This window comes from Salvelinus fontinalis, chromosome 11, assembly GCF_029448725.1.
Source record: "Salvelinus fontinalis isolate EN_2023a chromosome 11, ASM2944872v1, whole genome shotgun sequence".
NCBI classification, from domain to species: domain Eukaryota; kingdom Metazoa; phylum Chordata; class Actinopteri; order Salmoniformes; family Salmonidae; genus Salvelinus; species Salvelinus fontinalis.
Genome location: NC_074675.1, coordinates 41,406,155 through 41,424,862, shown reverse-complemented (window position 1 = coordinate 41,424,862; position 18,708 = coordinate 41,406,155). Strand labels below are relative to the sequence as shown.

The 18,708-nt window shown below is 42.7% G+C and overlaps 1 protein-coding gene across 10 annotated transcripts in view; it reads left to right on the top strand.

Moving 5' to 3' along the window:
• LOC129866083 (eukaryotic translation initiation factor 4 gamma 1-like) overlaps nucleotides 1-16,957 on the top strand; it is a 79,832-nt gene extending 62,875 nt beyond the window's left edge. For all 10 annotated transcript variants that reach the window (XM_055939241.1, XM_055939242.1, XM_055939247.1 and 7 more), the window contains 13 exons: nucleotides 3,462-3,770; nucleotides 4,150-4,273; nucleotides 4,366-4,480; nucleotides 5,770-6,029; nucleotides 6,246-6,361; nucleotides 6,600-6,772; nucleotides 6,956-7,081; nucleotides 7,194-7,275; nucleotides 7,438-7,536; nucleotides 9,219-9,365; nucleotides 12,707-12,788; nucleotides 13,131-13,271; nucleotides 15,530-16,957. In XM_055939241.1, the coding sequence (XP_055795216.1) occupies nucleotides 3,462-3,770; nucleotides 4,150-4,273; nucleotides 4,366-4,480; nucleotides 5,770-6,029; nucleotides 6,246-6,361; nucleotides 6,600-6,772; nucleotides 6,956-7,081; nucleotides 7,194-7,275; nucleotides 7,438-7,536; nucleotides 9,219-9,365; nucleotides 12,707-12,788; nucleotides 13,131-13,271; nucleotides 15,530-15,717 (1,962 nt within the window). In that variant the 3' untranslated portion in view covers nucleotides 15,718-16,957. The remainder of the gene's footprint in view (nucleotides 1-3,461; nucleotides 3,771-4,149; nucleotides 4,274-4,365; nucleotides 4,481-5,769; nucleotides 6,030-6,245; nucleotides 6,362-6,599; nucleotides 6,773-6,955; nucleotides 7,082-7,193; nucleotides 7,276-7,437; nucleotides 7,537-9,218; nucleotides 9,366-12,706; nucleotides 12,789-13,130; nucleotides 13,272-15,529) is intronic.
• The last annotated feature ends 1,751 nt before the right edge of the window (nucleotides 16,958-18,708 follow it).

The window sequence follows — 18,708 nt, the reverse complement described above, 5'->3', positions numbered from 1 at the left end:
CAGAGCATTTAGCACATTTTAGACAGTTAACTTAATAGTTCTAAGATATCTAGTTGTGAATTCCATACTGTAACCAGATCACCTGGCGCGGGCTGCAGTTAATCCCAAGACTACCGGTAAACTTCGAAATGAAATAACAAGATCTGCGTTATCTCCTAAATTGCACAAGTTGACTGCAGGTATTTACTTAAGTAGCTACAAATATTCAAATTCATTAAAATAACGTCAAATAAATAGTTTGTGGTATTGACAGTGTTGAAAAACCGTCCCGTGGGTATTTCAAAATAACCTGGTATACAGCCCAAGCCTCATGCCTATGACCCATTCACAAAGTTTTCAGGTATTCACAAACTCACATTTCTTACTTTATTTGAAAAGGACTAGTTACTAATAACATACAGGTATGGATCTGTAGCCTAGGCCTCTAAGGTCTAGATGTGCATGTATTTGTACAGTGCTGTTAGCTGTGTGTGTCTGAGGTTTCCCATAATGCAGTTTACCGGAAAAAAATAAAAGCTGGACTGTTCCACTTTAACTAGTTTAGTATCCAGTGACTTTTCTGGGGAAATGTCTGCAGAGCCTCAGTGTGTTTGTGTGTCTGTTCGACAGTGACTCGCAGTATGGTGAGAGCAGTGGCGTTACACTGGATCCAGTATCCCCACTGTGTGTGTGAGGATGTTTCCTGCGTGTTCAGACAGGTTCCAACATGTGCACCACATAATTACCTTATAGGATCTCTATGGTTCCACCCCCAGTAAGTGTCTTATCAAAGCAGCAGTCGGGATGTTTCACAAGAGCTGATCAGCTGCACTCAGTCAGCACACTGGCCCCTGCTGTTTACTGGGAAAACACTCTAGTTTCAGTTTCCATTCTCTGGAAAAGCTGACAGCGGGATCTAGTTAGGGCAAGGCATCTCTCCCGCTCTTTCTATAGCCTAGTTGTCACCCATTTATCTCTTATTTTATTGACTAAGTAACCTATGCCTGGAAAGAGATATGGAGTGTTAAGAGTACGCCACACTTTTCCATCTAACTCCAATCCTCAGTTAAAGTATATTACTGTTCTCACTCTAGGGCTCACCCTATTTAGTTGACTGGTCCATAGGCTGTTGGTCGACCGAGATTTCTTTAGTCTAGCAGTCGCAATACATTTTATTTACAGGGTGTGCAAGACACCTGTCTGATTCACTCCGGTCTTAGTGGACTAATCCATTGCAGAGGCCACGGAATGGCACAGTCCATCACTCTGAGACATGTGATACTATAATTGTATATGGTTATAGTATGTAAAAAATATAATGAAATCGAATATGTAAAAAATTAAATAATATCTATTTTATAACATGCGGTTTAATTTCATTGGATACGGTCGCTGTCCGCGGTTATGAAACATACTCTACGCCCAAGAATTTGCGCCTTTCCCTATGTTGTTATGTGCATAATAGCAAAGTTGACCAGCATATTGGGATTGAGAACTATGTGGCGGAGGCAGGAGGAAACGAGGAAACAGCCCTTGCCTTAGCCTAATTGTCTAAGATAATTGAGCAGAGAGGAAACCCTAACTTAATTAGATCTATAATCAATAGCCTAACTGTTAAATGTGCCTGGCTTTATAAATCATCCATATATATCTACAGAAATAAGACAGATCCTGCTTCTGTTGCCTGTAAGTGTTTGTTTGGTGTCTCCCGGGTGGCGCGGTGGTCTAGAGCACTGCATCGCAGTGCTAGCTGTGCCACCAGAGTCTCTGGGTTCACGCCCAGGCTCTGCCGCAGCCGGCCGCGACCGGGAGGTCCGTGGGGCGACGCACAATTGGCTTAGCGTTGTCCGGGTTAGGGAGGGTTTGGCCGGTAGGGTAATGTGGATATTGTAAAGTGTAAAGTGGATATTGTAAGTGGTTGTTCCACTGGATATCATAAGGTGAATGCACCAATTTGTAAGTCGCTCTGGATAAGAGCGTCTGCAAAATGACTTAAATGTAATGTAAATGTTTAATAGCCTACTGATTCCATGAGTACCAAGCTTAATGCAACGGCAAAATGGAGGATAAAGGCATTTTTAAGCTTTGCTCTGCTGTAATGAAGGCTTTATATTTGTTTTTTCGTTAGAACAGACTGGTATTACTTCTAATTTATTTAGTGTTTACACTGTTCCAAACAGGAGAAAAATCATATTGTAATCTAACACCACCTGTTTGTCACACATAATATGTACGCAGCTCTCACTCCTATACCCTAATTTTTCTTGATCTCCTTATTGTTATTATGATCATCATTATAATAAGTAGTGCCGTTATCATTAGTAGGCTTTGTATAAGTATCCTTGTGTAACTACCTTCAAGCTGTAGGCATAAGAGCGTGTCCTGTTTAGTCTTAAAACCGTAACTAACTTAGGCCTATTTTTTAATATATAGGCTACTGTATCAATCAATCAATTATTAATTTGTTCATGCCATCACACCGCATACGTGACATTCATGCTTTAAAATGCAATCAAGCATTTTAGTTTTAAAATTAAATAACAAAGGGAGCTTTGAGTAATTAGCCTAAACAATAAATACATCGCAATTCACGAATGCATGCAACTGTTTTTAGTCTGCTGTACTAAAGGCTTTATATATTTTATTTCTCGTCAGAACAGACTCTTTAGTACACTTAGTTATTTGGTGTTTGCACTTCCAAATGGTAATAAAAAATGTAATCTAACAGCAACTGTTTGGCACACAATACTCACACAACGCTTGCTCCTATACCCTCCTTTATCTAGATCTCCAGTAGTTTCCACAACTAAGTCAAATGTCTTCCACAGATCTGACTTCCCCTTTCCCTCCTGAACAACCAGTAAACATTTGCGCGTTGCTTTTTCACATCCTCCGCATCCATTTTGCTGTCACATGTTACTGTGTTTGGAGTTTGTTATAACCAATATATTGATGTGATTATTATGGGCTATAGGTCAGGCCCTATTGGTCACATGCATGCGATGCTTACATGTTTTACGTAAAGAGAGCAAAGGTTGAGGGATTAGGAAATGTTTTTCCGAAACAAATGAGGGATATCGGTAACAGAACTTTTCAGTCAGAAACAAGTAAGAAACTAAATGGCTGAAATAATGTAGCAGCTTCAGCACGGACAGCACAATAAACACTTCTTGTGCTGTGGTGCCTTTTCACTACAGTAGGGAGGAGAGCGAGACAGCGTGCGCCAGTCACACAGGCACGCACTGTCATTTTGTTGTAACAGTGTGACCATCGGGATCTTTCTTGTCTCATTTGTCTCTTAATTATGTAATCAAACAGTTTGCTTAAAGCATCAGACAAGCTCAGTGCATATATAGTTGACATAGGGTGTGTCTGCCTATATATTGAAAAATCAATTGGTCGAAAGAACAGGACGTCTCTGTCGACCAAGATTTGTTTTGAGTCGGGTACAGCCCTAACTCACTCCCTGCCCCCCCTCCCAGAACACGTGGGTCCCCAGGAGAGGAGAGCAGGGCCCCAAGACCATAGACCAGATCCATAAGGATGCTGAGCTGGAGGAGCACAGGGAGGTTCTCAAGGTGCAGCAGCAACTCCTCAACCAGAACACCCGAGGAGGAGGAGGAGGAGGAGGAGGACGTGGTGGTGGTGGAGGAAGAGATCAGGGGAGCCGCGGGGGCCAACACCCCCAGACGGGCCAAAGGAGTCAGCCCCAGGACGAGGGCTGGAACACAGTTCCCATCTCCACCAAGAGCAGACCCATCGACACCAGCCGACTCAGCAAGATCACTAAGGTCAGTGATACATTATACTGTGGATTCTCAGCCACCCACCGTGGACCCATACTCAGTTTGGATTGAAACACTCCAACCCCCTCCACTTGCAGTCTAGCATCCTCCTCCTTAACCTTCAACCTCATTGTACAGTTCTATCAGCCCTACCATTCCCAACTGAAACCCCAAACCCACTCCCTCTGTAGTCTGGCACACACCACTCAACCTTTAAACCTTCATTTAGAGTTATGACCATACTATTCCTGACTCCTCCAAACTTCTCACTTATATAACTCGAAACTTCAGACCTTTTTCAGATCTCAAGATGTTTTGCCCCCAACAATCCTGCTAGTCTTCTTTCCTCAACAGTAATGTTTCTAACCTCTCCTTCTCTCTGCAGCCCGGGGCTTTGGACTTCAACAACCAGCTGCTGGCGCCCCAGCTCGGGGGTAAGGGCATGTGGGGCAGCTGGGGCAAGGGCAGCAGTGGAGGCACCACCGGAGCAAAACCCGCTGGTGAAGCCAGTAAGTCCTCTTACCAGTACAACCACCATTGCGAAATATCTACTCTTAGGCTCTTCAAAAATTCAGTGTTTGTGTTTTGTGTGTGTTCATAGCCCCAGAGTCAGGAGGCCGCCCAGCCACCAGCACCCTCAACAGGTTCTCAGCATTGCAGCCACAGCAGCCCTCCTCAGGGCCCTCACATGACTCGGACAGAAGAGTTCCTCAGAGGTCAGCAGCACTGGGACGTTACAACAGACTACATCTGTCCTTTACATATAGTGCCTTCCGAAAGACTTCAGACCCCTTTATCCACATTTTGTTACAGCCATATTCTAAAATTGATAAAACATATATCATCCTCAGCAATCTACACAGAATACCCCATAATGACTAAGCGAAAACAGGTTTTTAGATTTTTTTTGCAAATGTATTAAAAATAAAACCAGAAATACCCTTTTTACATAAGTATTCAGACTCTTTGCTAATATAACCTTCCAGAAGGACAACCATCTCTGCAGCACTTCACCAATCAGGCCTTTATGGTAGTGGCTAGGCAGGAGCCACTCATCTGTAAAAGGCACATGACAGCCCGCTTGGAGTTTGCCAAAATGCACCTAAAGACTCTCAGACCATGAGAAACAACATTTTCTTGTCTGATGAAACCAAGATTGAACTCTTTGGCCTGAATGCCAAGCATCACGTCTGGAGGAAACCTGGCACCATCCCTACGGTGAAGCATGGTGGTGGCAGCATCATGCTGTGGGGATGTTTTTCATTGGCAGGGACTGGGAAGACTAGTCAGGATCGAGGGAAATTCTGAACAGAGCAAAGTACAGAGATCCTTGATGAAAACCTGCTCCAGAGCGCTCAGGACCTCAGACTGGGACTAAGGTTCACCTTCCAACAGGACAACGACCCTAAGCACACAGCCAAGACAACGCAGGAGTGGCTTCGGGACAAGTCTCTGACTGTCCTTGAGTGGCCCAGCCAGAGCCCGGACTTGAACCCGATCGAACATCTCTGGAGAGACCTGAAGATAGCTGAGCAGCAACGCTCCTCAACGAACCTGAAAGATCTTGAGAGGATCTGCAGAGAAGAATGGGAGAAAGTCCCCAAATACAGGTGTGCAAGCTTGTAGCCTCATACCCAAGTAGACTCGAGGCTGCCAAAGGTGCTTTAACAAAGTACTGAGTAAAGGTTCTGAATACTTGTATAAATGTGTTTCAGTTTTTTATTTTTAATAAATTAGCAAACATTTCTAAACTGTTTTTGCTTCATCATTATGGGGTATTGTGTGTAGATTGACAAAAACAACAATTAAATCAACTTTAGAATAAGGCTGTAATGTAACAAAATGTGGAAAAAGTCAAGGGGTCTGAATATTATCCAATGGCACTGGTTTGAATATGGAACATCACTGCTACCACAGGGCAGAATGTTTATGATTGGTTCAGATGAAGGTCATCTTGTGACTCTTTGCATCTACCCCCCCCCCCCCCGCCCATATACACAAACAGGAACAGCTCGAGTCGGGACCGTGGCAGCGACAGATTCGAGCGCCATGATCGTGGCAGCAACGACCGCTTCGACAGGCGGGACGACCGGCGAGACGACCGGGACAGGAACCGGCCCACGGTCACCAAGCGTAGCTTTAGCAGGGAGACGGATGAGCACAGCAGAGAGAGGGAGCACCGCGGCCCTGCTGATCCTGTACGCCGCGTAGCCAGCATGACCGACGACCGGGGCAGCAGAGACCGAGCCAGGAGCAAAGACAATGGTACGAAACAAAGAATACACACAGCATACTTTCTGTCAGGCTTACAGTACTGCTGGCAGGAGTGACCAGGATTTTTAAAGGGATGGGGAAAAGCAGAGAGTTGGTGCTATGTTAACCAATTCAGGAACCTTTATGGGGAATTTGCAATGTTTTAAAAGGCAAGGATTTCTCAGGGAGACATTTGTATGTGACTTTCTCTCTCTGTTTGGGCCACAGTGAAGAGGGAAGCTGCTCCCCCTTCTGCCCAGAACAAACCTGCCTTGAGTGAAGAAATGCTGGAAAAGAAGTCCACAGCTATCATAGAGGAGTACCTACACATCAACGACATGAAGGTACATCACATTTATACCCATGCAGATCATTGGAGAGACTTAACTACATATCAACCACACACGAATATGATACATAACTTAGCTAGTTGGCCACATGGTGGTAATTGAAAATGGCTTTCCGTGTAAATGATGTACAACAAAACAGGTTATTGTTTATGTGTTTTTATTATTGAAACACTGCCCTACTTTAGAGGAGTAAAACTAACCTTTGAATCCTGTTTCCTCTCCGGCTCTGTAGGAGGCGCTGCAGTGTGTAGTGGAGATGAACAGCACCCCACTGCTCTTTGTGTTTGTACGGAGCGGTCTAGAGTCCACTCTGGAGCGCAGCCCCATCGCCAGAGAACGCATGGGCCTGCTGCTGCACCAGCTGTACAAGGCGGGGACCCTGCCCAAAGAGCAGTACTACAGAGGGTCAGTCACCTCAAAGAGAGTCTGTGTTTTCTGCCCGTGGAACAGCACTATACACAAATGAGTTGTGAAACATTGAATATGTGGAAAAGGTTATAGTGGATCACTAGTATATTGACCTTTTTCTTTTCTAGATAAAGTCTATCTGATAAATATGAGTGATTGATTTGGTGTGTGTGTCAACAGGCTTCAAGAGATACTGGAGGTGGCGGAGGACATGGCCATAGACGTCCCCCACATCTGGCTCTACCTGGCTGAGCTCATCACCCCTATGCTTCACGAAGGAGGCATCCCCATGGGACAGCTCTTCAAGTCAGTCCCAGGCTTCATTCTAGGCCTCTAATAATATTAACTATTTAATCAGTCAGTATCCTCTATATTAAGGTGTGACCTACTGACCTTGTTTTGACCTATGACCCTGTAGGGAGATATCCAAGCCCCTGGTTCCTCAGGGGACGGCTGGAGTTCTGCTGGTCCAGATCCTCACCTTACTCTGCAAAGGAATGGTACGTTCTCTCACTACCCAACCTGTGAAGGAGATGGTGCTTTATGTTTTCATATCTGTCCAGACGTCTAGATGACCTTTGATGTTTGAATTCTATGCAAATGTCATGTTGTTTGTGGATCCAAAGTGTTTTTAATGGAACCACCTGTATCCGCTACCTCAGAGCCATAAAAAGGCAGGTGCCATGTGGAGGGAGGCGGGGCTTAGCTGGAAAGACTTTCTGCCTGAGGACGAGGACGTCAACAAGTTTGTGACAGAAAAGGTAAGAGGTCGGCGGTCCTGACCCTGTAGGGATTGAAAGCAGATTCACTATATAGTATTGCCCCTTTTTGAACTAAGAGACAAATATGAAATAATAGTCAATTATTGAAGGTGGACTCAGGTAAATTACTTTGCCACGAGCAGCACTGCAGATATTGAGATAAGCAAGATACAAGACTTCGCTCACACAGTCACAGTATCTGTGCATGTGCACGGATTCGCTTCACGCTCTTACAGCCAGGGGACCAAAACAGCTGAGGTTGAGCCTCACGCTTTAACACACTTTAGTTGTTGGGGAAATTGACCTACTGCTGTTTACTTTGCATCTACGTCATATCGCTGACTCTACCTTTAGATCAATCTATCAAATTGCAACCAAATGTTTTTATATAGTCTTACTTGCATCAACAGTTGTCCCAAGGTGCTTTAACTTCTTAGTGATCCCTTGCACGATTTGACAACATCCAGTGAAATAGCAGCGCGCCAAATTCAAAAACAGAAATACTCATCATAATAATTAATTAATCATACGATGTTATACATCGGTTTAAAGATTACCTTCTTGTTAATCCAGCCACAGTGTCAGATTTCAAAAAGGCTTTACGGCGAAAGCAAACAATGCTATTATCTGAGGACAGCACCCCATCAAACAAACACATGAAAATCACATTTCAACCCGCCAGGCGCGCGACAAAAGTCAGAAATAACAATATAATTCATGCCTTTGAAGATCTTCTTCTGTTAGCACTCCAATATTTCCATTAAACATCACAAATGGTCCTTTTGTTCGATAAATTCTGTCGTTAAATCTCCAAAATGTCCAGTTATTTGGCGCGTTTGATCCAGAAAAACACCGGTTCCAACTCGCGCAACATGACTACAAAGTATCTTATATAGTTAAACTTGATCCAAACATTTTAAACAACTTTCCTAATCCAACTTTAGGTATTTTTAAACATAAATAATCTATCAAATTTAAGACGGGATAAACTGTGTTCAATACCGGACGAAAACAAAGTGGAGCGAGCTTTCAGGTCGTGCGCCCCAACCACAGCAGTACACTAGACTCGACCCTCGTTCTGATCAGCCCTACGTCTTAATTTCTCAAAGGAAAAACATCAACCAATTTCTAAAGACTGTTGAAATCTAGTGGAAGCGATAGGAACTGCAAGCAAGTGCCTTAGAAATCTAGATCCACATAGAAATCCCATTGAAAAGAGTGACCTCAAAAAAAAAGAATCCTGGATGGTTTGTCCTCGGGGTTTCGCCTGCCAAATAAGTTCTGTTATACTCACAGACATACATTTAACAGTTTTAGAAACTTTAGAGTGTTTTCAATCCAAATCTACCAATTATATGCATATCCTAGCTTCTGGGCCTGAGTAGCAGGCTGTTTACTTTGGGCACACTTTTCATCCGGATGTAAAAATAGTGCCCCCTAGCCTGAAGAAGTTTTAAGGGCTTTCCAGACAGGAAGTGGCAGCAGAGTTGCCCGTTGATTTTCAATGGAGCTAGGCAGGCGACATTATTCTAGGCGGAGCGATCTGCGGTGCTCGTGCACGTGAAAGCTACTCAGCCGAAGCAGAGAAAATGTGAATCTCCTCATCGCTTCCTGTCTGGAAAGCCCGTAACAGTAATTATGGGAAGTTTCACTCTCTTGCTGTATGTTCCCTCTGAATGCAGAATTTGGTGTTCACCCTGGAAGGAGGAGAAGATGATGAGACAGAGAAGAGCAGTAAGAAAGAGCTGAGCTCAGAGGAGCTGACCAAACAGCTGGACAGACTCATACAGGACAAGGCTGTCAACCAGAGGATCTATGATTGGGTCGAGGTATGACGTGTGAGAGGGAGAGTGTGTCCACTCACCCAATTAATATTTCGGTTTGCTTTTGTTACAGTGCATTCGGAAAGTATTCAGACCCCTCGACTTTTTCCACATTTTGTTACGTTACAACCTTATTCTAAAATGTATTAAATAGTTTGCCGCCTCAATCGACACACAATACCCCATAATGACAAAGAAAAAAAATATTTGTTGTACATTCAATGTAAAATGTATTCAATATCACTTTTACATACAGTACCAGTCAAAGGTTTGGACACACCGACTCATTCAAGTTGTTTTTTTTAAACTATTTTCTACGTTGTAGAATAATAGTGAAGACATCAAAACTATGAATTAAAAGATATGGAATCATGTAGTAAGCAAAAAAGTGTTAAACAAATGAAAATATATTTTATATTTGAGATTCTTCAAAGTAGCCATCCTTTGCCATGATGACAGCTTTGCACACTCTTGGCATTTTCTTGACCAGCTTCATGAGGTAGTCACCTGGAATGCATTTAAATTAACAGGTGTGCCTTGTTAAAAGCTACTTTGTGGAATTTCTTTCCTTAATGCGTTCGAGCCAATCAGATGTGTTGTGACAAGGTAGGGGTGGTATACAGAAGACAGCCCTATTTGGTTAACGACCAAGTCCACATTATGGCAAGAACAGCTCAAATAAGCAAAGAAAAACGACAGTCCATCATTACTTTAAGACATGAAGGTCAGTCTATCCGGAAAATGTCAAGAAATTTGTACGTTTCTTCAAGTGCAGTCACATAAACCATCTTGCTCTCGTGAGGACCGCCACAGGAAAGGAAAACCCAGATTTACCTCTGCTGCGGAGAATATAAGATCATTAGATTTACCAGCCTCAGAAATTGCAGCCCAAATAAATGCTTCACAGATTTCAAGTAACAGACGCATCTCAACATCAACTGTTTAGAGGAGACTGCTTGAATCAGGCCTACATGGTCGAATTGCTGCAAAGAAACCACAATTAAATGACACCAATAAGAAGAGACTTTCTTGGGCCAAGAAACACCAGCACTGGACATTAAACCGTTCGAAATCTTTCCTTTGGTCTGATGAGTCCAAATGTGAGGTTTCTGTTCCAACCGCCATGTCTTTGTGAGACGCGGAGTAGGTGAACGGATGATCTCCGCATGTGTGGGTCCCATCGTGAAGCATGGAGGAGGAGGTGTGATGGTGTGGGGGTGCTTTACTGATGACACTTACACGGAACCCAAACCGGCTGCGCGAGTGCGCTATCGTGCATAAATGTATCTCCCCCCCACACCAAACGCGATCACGACGCGCAGGTTAAAATATCAAAACTTACTGAACCAATGGCAATAATTTGGGGACAGGTCGAAAAGCATTAAACATGTATGGCAATTTAGCTAGTTAGCTTGCACTTGCTAGCTAATTTGTCCCGGGATATAAACATTGATTTGTTATTTTACCTGAAATGCACAAGGACCTCTACTCCTACAATTAATCCACACATAAAACGGCCAACCGAATCGTTTCTAGTCATCTCTCCTCCTTCCAGGCTTTTTCAGCGTTTTAATTTATATGGTGATCGCATCTAAACTTTCATTGTATTACCACGACTACCGGCAAAATAGTTAGTCTTTCAATCACCCACGTGGGTATAACCAATGAGGAGATGGCACCGGCTTCTATAAAGCAATGAGGAGATGGGAGAGGCAGGACTTGTAGCGCGATCTGCGTCAGAAATAGGAATGAGTTCAATTTAAGCAGTGTTGGTGCAATAATTGAATAACATGGATTTCAAAATGTATTTTGCGGCACTCGCGCACGCGACGTGTCCCGTCTGGTCAGCATGTTAGTGATTTATTTAGAATTCAAGGCACACTTAACCAGCATGGCTACCACAGGACTCTGCAGCGATACGCAATCCCATTTGGATTCCGCTTGGTGGGACTACCATTTGTTTTTCAACAGGACAATGACCTGACCAACACACCTCCAGGCTGTGTAAGGACTATTTGACCAAGAAGGAGAGTGATGGATTGCTGCATCAGATGACCTGGCCTCCACCATCCCCTGACTTTAACCCAATTGAGATGAGTTGGACCGCAGAGTGAAGGAAAAACAGCCAACAAGTGCTCAGCATATGTGGGAACTCCTTTCAAGACTGTTGGAAAAGCATTCCAGATGAAGCTGGTTGAGCGAATGCCTAGCGTGTGCAAAGCTGTCAAGGCAAAGGGTGGCTACTTTGAAGAATCTCAAATATAAAATATATTTTGAATTGTTTAACACTTTTTTTTTATCACTACATGTGTGTTATGGCATAGTTTTAATGTCATCACTATTATTCTACAACTTATTTTCTATAAAAATATAGAAAAACCCTTGAATGAGTAGGTGTGTCCAAACTTTTGACTGGTACTGTAAGTATTAAGCACCTTTGACAGCGATTACAGCCTCAAGTCTTTTTGGGTATGACGCTACAAGCTTGGCACACATCTATTTGGGAAGTTTCTCCCATTCTTCTCTGCAGATCCTCTCAATGCTCTGTCAGGTTGGATGGGGAGTGTCGATGCTCAGCTATTTCAGGTCTCTCCAGAGACGTTCGATCAGGTTCAAGTTCGGGCTCTGGCTGGGTCACTCAAGGACTTTCAGAGACTTGTCCCGAAGCCACTCCTGCGTTGTCTTGGCTGTGTGCTTAGGGTTGTTGTCCTGTTGGAAGGTGAACCTTGGCTGGGCGGCCAGCTCTAGGAAGAGTCTTAGTGGTTCCAAACTTCTTCCATGTAAGAATGATGGAGGCCATTGTGTTCTTGGGGACCTTCAATGCTGCAGAAATGTTTTGGTACCCTTCCCCAGATCGACACAATCCTGTCTTGGTGCTCTACGGACAATTCCTTCGACCTCATGGCTTGGATTTTGCTGTTGGACCTTATACAGACAGGTGTATGCCTTTCCAAATCATGTCCAATCAATTGAATTTACCACAGGTGTACTCCAATCAAGTTGTAGCAACATCTCAAGGATGATCAATGGAAACAGGATGCACCTGAGCTCAATTTGAGTCTCATAGCAAAGGGTCTGAATACTTATGTAAATAAGGTATTTCTGTTTTTGCTTCATCATTATGGGGTATTGTGTGTAGATTGCTAAAAAAAATATATATATATATATATATATTTAATCCATTTTAGAATAAGGCTGTAACGTAACAAAATAAGGATAAAGGAAAAGGGTCTGAATACTTTCTGAATGCGCTGTATATATATCCCCATTAGTCCTGTTGGTCCTTGTTGTATATCCCACTGCTCAACCCCACTGATATGTGTTGTGACTGTGCCTCCCCTCTGTAGGCTAACCTGGACGAGACGCAGATGTCCTCCAACGTGTTTGTCAGAGCAGTCATGACATCCATCTGCCAGTCGGCCATCATCTGTGAGTTACTCTACCTCTACCTGTCAATCCAACACTGTATCAGGACAACCCTGCACTCTAATAGTCTTTTCACCGAACTTAGCAGCTCTGTACTGATGAATAGTTGCTTTAACTGTGCTGGAACAGATAATGTAGAAATAATATATCCGAGCAAACACATTATGGCTCAGACCACTCCAAACGCATCATCATGATAATGTGGCTGGTGACACTGCTTCTTGAAAGTCCAATATCTTGAAAACATGACTGCTGACATGCAAAACATTTTGGGACTGTATCAATAGTGGACTAATGTAAAAAATACCAAAAGGTCGTTTTTGACCCCTCCCCCTCTGCCCGCAGGTGAGAACCCTTACAAGTTGGATGCGAAGGTGATCACCCAGAGGGCCAAGCTGCTCCACAAGTACCTGAAAGATGAGCAGAAGGAGCTGCAGGCTCTCTACGCCTTGCAGGCCCTCATGGTGGAGATAGAGCAGCCTGCCAGTGAGTGAGATACAGAATGACTTCAGTCACTTTCCTCTCTGTTTCCCTATGTGTCAAGTCTCTGGCGTTTTTTTTTGTGATGCACCGATATGACATTTTTGACTGATACCGATATTTTCCTTGCCTCAAAAAAACCAATACCGATAACCGATATTGAACATTTTACCGGCCTTTTAAGCACTCTAGTACAGTTAAATAGTTAACACAATGAACGCAGTGGTCTAAGGCACTGCATCTCAGTGCAAGAGGTGTCATTACAGTCCCTGGTTCGAATCCAGGCTGTATCACATCCGGCCGTGATTGGGAGTCCCATAGGGCGGCGCACAATTGGCCCAGCGTCGTCCAGGCCGTCATTGTAAATAAGAATTTGTAGTTAACGGACTTGACTAGTTAAATAAAGGTTACACACACACCACACTGACCAAAAAGTTATTTTGTTGGCATTTACGCATGTCCCCATTACCAGTGAAACATAATCAGACCTATTTCCGTCACTTACTTGCAGTGCTGTTTCGTTGTTCATTTGTTCAGTCATGTCATTCTCAACCAGGATTTCTATGGAATGCCGTTTGGGTCTTTGCATGTCAAAAAAGATACACGTCAAATAACACTATTTGACCAATCAGGACCTGAATATGACTGCATAATAATTTAACGCGTTCATACATTTTTTACGTAGTTATTACACATTGATTACGCGCACACGTATTTCATGTCACAACAATTCATCGATACGTATGCTGTGATGCTGGTAAAGTTGTCTGCGCATCTACAGAGCTGTTTTTTTGTGTGTTTTTTAAGCGAGCTAGCTCATGGATGCAAACCATGTTCTTCCCCAAAAATGACACAAACTAGGTGTCATCTAAAATAACCCTCATTTATAAGACAGTTCTTATTTGATTAATGGTGATCGGACCCATCTATGTGAAGCTAGCCACAATAAGAATTCACCACAATAGTGGACTTTGCGGTTAGCCTTCAAAATAAAAGTATGGCATAATTCTACTATTTGTCTTCATTTGCATCACTGTCAATGATACACTTTTATTTTGAAGGCAAACCGCAATTCCACTATTGTGCCTAATCCTTATTGTGGCTAGCTTCACAACACATACCCCAGTCCGGTTGAGCCTCACTAGCCAGATGAAGCTAGCTGGCTACTTATAACGTTAGCTTTGGGCAACAGAGTTAAGTAGCTGGCTAGGTATTTATTTTCATGAACTGAAGTTCAATTTCATCAGACAAACAACAAGTGGCTACCTAGCTAATACTTACTCACAAGGATTCCTAAATCATTGCTAAGAATAATGAAAATGGCTGCTGTTTCCACTTGTCATTATTTTCATGCTGGTTGTTTTGGTGCTAGCTAGGTACCACGCTAAAGCTAGCTACCCCAGAAGTTGCAGGCAAACAAATGATGCTTTATTACCAACGCTGTATTGTAAACACGTAGTTTGTGGCTGTTGTTTGCTTGTTTGCAGACTTTTTTGTACTGCTTTGACAGTGCTTCTTTATCTTTTTTGACACGCAAAGACCCAAACGGCATTGCATAGTATGTATGTAGGGAAGCTAATAGTGACGCTACCACTGTGTAACTCCGGTAGGGCAACATCTGAAAAATAGCACACTTGGTAGTGTGTACCGGTGCTCGACCAGTCGTCGAAAGTCAACATCACCCACGACAGAGAACGGTTGATTGTCAAGGGCAATGAATTCCATTATCTTGGCTTTGATGGATTTATCCTTTGAGTTGTCTCACTGAAGTTGTCTTACTCTTTCAAATGACTGCTGGACTTGTTGTCTGCTCGATCCACACAGCAGACATTATGGGCTGGGTTAGGAATGCTGTGTTGCATGTGCAGTGCAACATTTTATGTGGAGTCATTACGTCATGTACCTATATGGTATATAGGTATGCACGGAAGCTTTGACATCGTTTTTTAACATCGGCGTTAAACAAGACATCGGGCCCATACCGATGTTGGCATTTTTAGCTAATATCGGCCGATTCTGAGATATTCACCGATATATCGTGCATCTCGTTAGTTTGTTTTTTAACATGCTGAAGACTCAGATTTGTCCTGTGTTTGTCTCGTAATGTTAGCCTTTATCTTTATTTTTTTTAATAGGGGTTATTTGACTGAGGGGTGTGGTTGACCAATTTGTATCCTAGATGTTATTTTTGTGCACATTGTGTATTGAAATCCTGTCTCCCTCTGCTTACATTGTTGACATGCTCTCTTCCTCCTTTCTTGTAGACCTGCTGCGGATGTTCTTTGACACGCTGTACGATGAGGACGTGATCAAAGAGGAGGCCTTCTACAAGTGGGAGTCCAGCAAGGACCCCGCAGAGATGCAGGGCAAGGGTGTGGCCCTGAAGTCCGTCACCGCCTTCTTCACCTGGCTCCGTGAGGCCGAGGACGAGGAGTCTGACAACAACAGCTAGAACCTGCTCACCGGTGCCCCCTGGACTCTGGGAAAGACCTGCAGGAGAAAAAAGAACATCCTGTTGATGATGATTCAGGAACATGGGGCGTTAAAAAAAAGAGGAAAAAATCAGCTAGGAGATTCTACTACGGATTGAACATGCAATCGTTTTTTGTTTTATTTTCTTCAGTTTTGTTTATTTTGCGCTGCCGAATGTGTTTGAACTAAATTGAGAAACTAATTGCGAGAGAGCGATAAGCGTTACAACAAGCTGTAGGGGTGGCTGTTTCCTTCAGTGTTTTGAGGTTTTATCCCTTGTTTTAAAGGCGTCACGTTGCCGTAGCAACACTATTCATGATGTTTAGCAAAACAACAAAAGATTAAATCCCCAACAGACCGAACTAATAAAGGCTGCTCATATATATTTTTGATTACATCATATATCCTGTTGAATGAGACATGATGGCCATCATGTTGTATGTATGATTCTATACGACTCTGTCAGCGATTTAGCTCTTTCTTTTTGAGTTTAGGATGATTGAAGTGTTTCTTTTTTTTAGATAAAAGAAAATCTGTATAAAGAAAAGTGGACATGCTGGAGCTCGCGTTCTTTGAACATTACAGTGTGTAGTCTTTGAGACTCCTGTGGACTTCCTGTCTGGTGGAGAGGGACAGTGGGGCGATGGACAATGACCTTTTGCTGCTGGGGGTCACAATGCTTCCTTATGGCCATGCTCGCCAACCCCATTTTGTCCCGTGTTACATTTCTCCTACACTTCCAAAAACTGTGGGTCTGGAAAGGGAGAACGGGCTTGCAACGACGTGGATTTTTAAAAAGACAAAATCATCATTCAAACTTGAAAGGTATATATATAAATCATCTTTAAAAAAGCAATTTCAAAAAGAGTATAAAATTACATTCACGTTTCCTAAGGCTTTTTCTGCTTCCGTTTAGTGGAAATGCATTTCAGGAGAGTTATGTAATATATTGCTTTTTTTGTTTTGTTTTTCAAAAATAAAAATGCTAATGTTATGCCATGTATTTTTTTTTCTGAAACAGTGGCAGTTCTCTGTATTTATATTTTTCTCTCCTCAGCTAGCAGGTGCTTGTAATGCTCCACCTGAAGTCATTGATTACAATTTAATTGAATATTTTGTAAATACTTTTTTGCTTTACTTTATGAAGTATTTAATTAAGAAAATGAATGCCTCTTTTCATATCTGAAACTGGAAAAGATAATAAAGAACATTGCAAATAAGACACCATTTTAATATATTGATTTTTATCCAGAGGGGAGGACTGACAGCCTACATGTAGTTTCACAGTAATGTCAGATTTTAAACTGTTTCTCCCCACCATGTCCTCTCACTCTGTTGTCCCACACAAAGAAACTGAAAGCCTTTACTCTACTTAATTGTCCTGTGGAATGAGGAAGCCGACTGGGCATTATGTAAGTCTCACCCAACCAGAGAAATTGCATTTGTGTGTTTTCATTGTCTCTGCTTCTAAAGTTCTCCCATCTGCAGAGTTATGTGTTCTGACTGTTCTCTTTTGTGCAGAAGTTCCATCTGTGTAGTTCAGGGATGGAAGAGGTGACTTAACCTTAATCCTACACAACAGATTTGTATAGTCTGACCTCTGTAACAGGTTAGTGATGGTAGTAGCGACGTGTTTCAGGTCCCCTGAACTCTTAACCTATTAACTTTTTGTGTGCGCTCTGAGCACTCCTCATCTTAGCCCTCACCACTTATATGGGTTTACCACACTATTTGATCTCCATTTTATCACAAATCAGGCTCCTTTCCACTTTCATATTCTGTTTGACTGTGAGGAGTACCTGGTAAATGGGATAGGGCTGTAGTTTTGAATATATTGATAGGTAGAGGTTTTTGAGATTTAGGTTCACTTAACACAATCATTAAAACAGCTACAATGCAAGCATTCTCATATCATAGTAATGGGTCTGTGTAATGATCGAGGTGGAAAAGTTGGCAGCCACAGACCAAGTTCCAGGGAGGGCTGAGTGCAAAGGCTGTCTGTAAACAGTGTAACGCCACCAAGGGCAACAGATCACCTCCATACTGCACTGGGTCAAAGATGCAGGTACTGTATAGCCTACACACATCCCATCATGACTGTCCTAAGTAACAAGCACACTCAAACTGCAACCTCCAACTTTGAGCATATCTTGGATGTAACTATGAACATATCTTGGATCTATGAGAAAGATTGATAACGCTCAAGTTCTACCTGCTTCTGTCGGTCTCTTTCTCCCCTTTCCCTACTCATCCCTCTCCCTTCCAGTCTGACCTTATGTCCAGTACTCCCCATTCCCGACTCATCCCTCTCCCTTCTAGTCTGACCTTATGTCCAGTACTCCCCTTTCCCTACTCATCCCTCTCCCTTCCAGTCTGACCTTATGTCCAGTACTCCCGTCTCAGGTACAGTTGAAGTCGGAAGTTTACATACACTTAGGTTGGAGTCATTAAAACTAGTTTTTCAACCACTCCACAAAATTCTTAACAAACTATAGTTTTGGCAAGTCGGTTAGGACAGCTACTTTGTGCATGACGCAAGTAATTTTTCCAACAATTGTTTACAGACAGATTATTTCACTTATAATTCACTGTATCACAATTCCAGTGGGTCAAAAGTTGACATACACTAAGCTGACTGTGCATTTAAACAGCTTGGAGAATTCAGAAAATGATGTCATGGCATTAGAAGCTTCTGGTAGGCTAATTGACATTATTTGAGTCAATTGGAGGTGTACCTGTGGATGTATTTCAAGGCCTACCTTCAAACTCAGTGCCTCTTTGCTTGACATGGGGAAATAAGCCAAGACCTCAGAAAAAAAATGGTATACCTCCACAAGTCTGGTTCATCCTTGGGAGAAATTTCCAAATGCCTGAAGGTACCACTACAATGCACTCAGAAAAGTTTTCCTCTCCACTTCAATTTTCACCTTTTAATTTGATGATCAAAAGGTCTATTGGAATAGTTGAATGT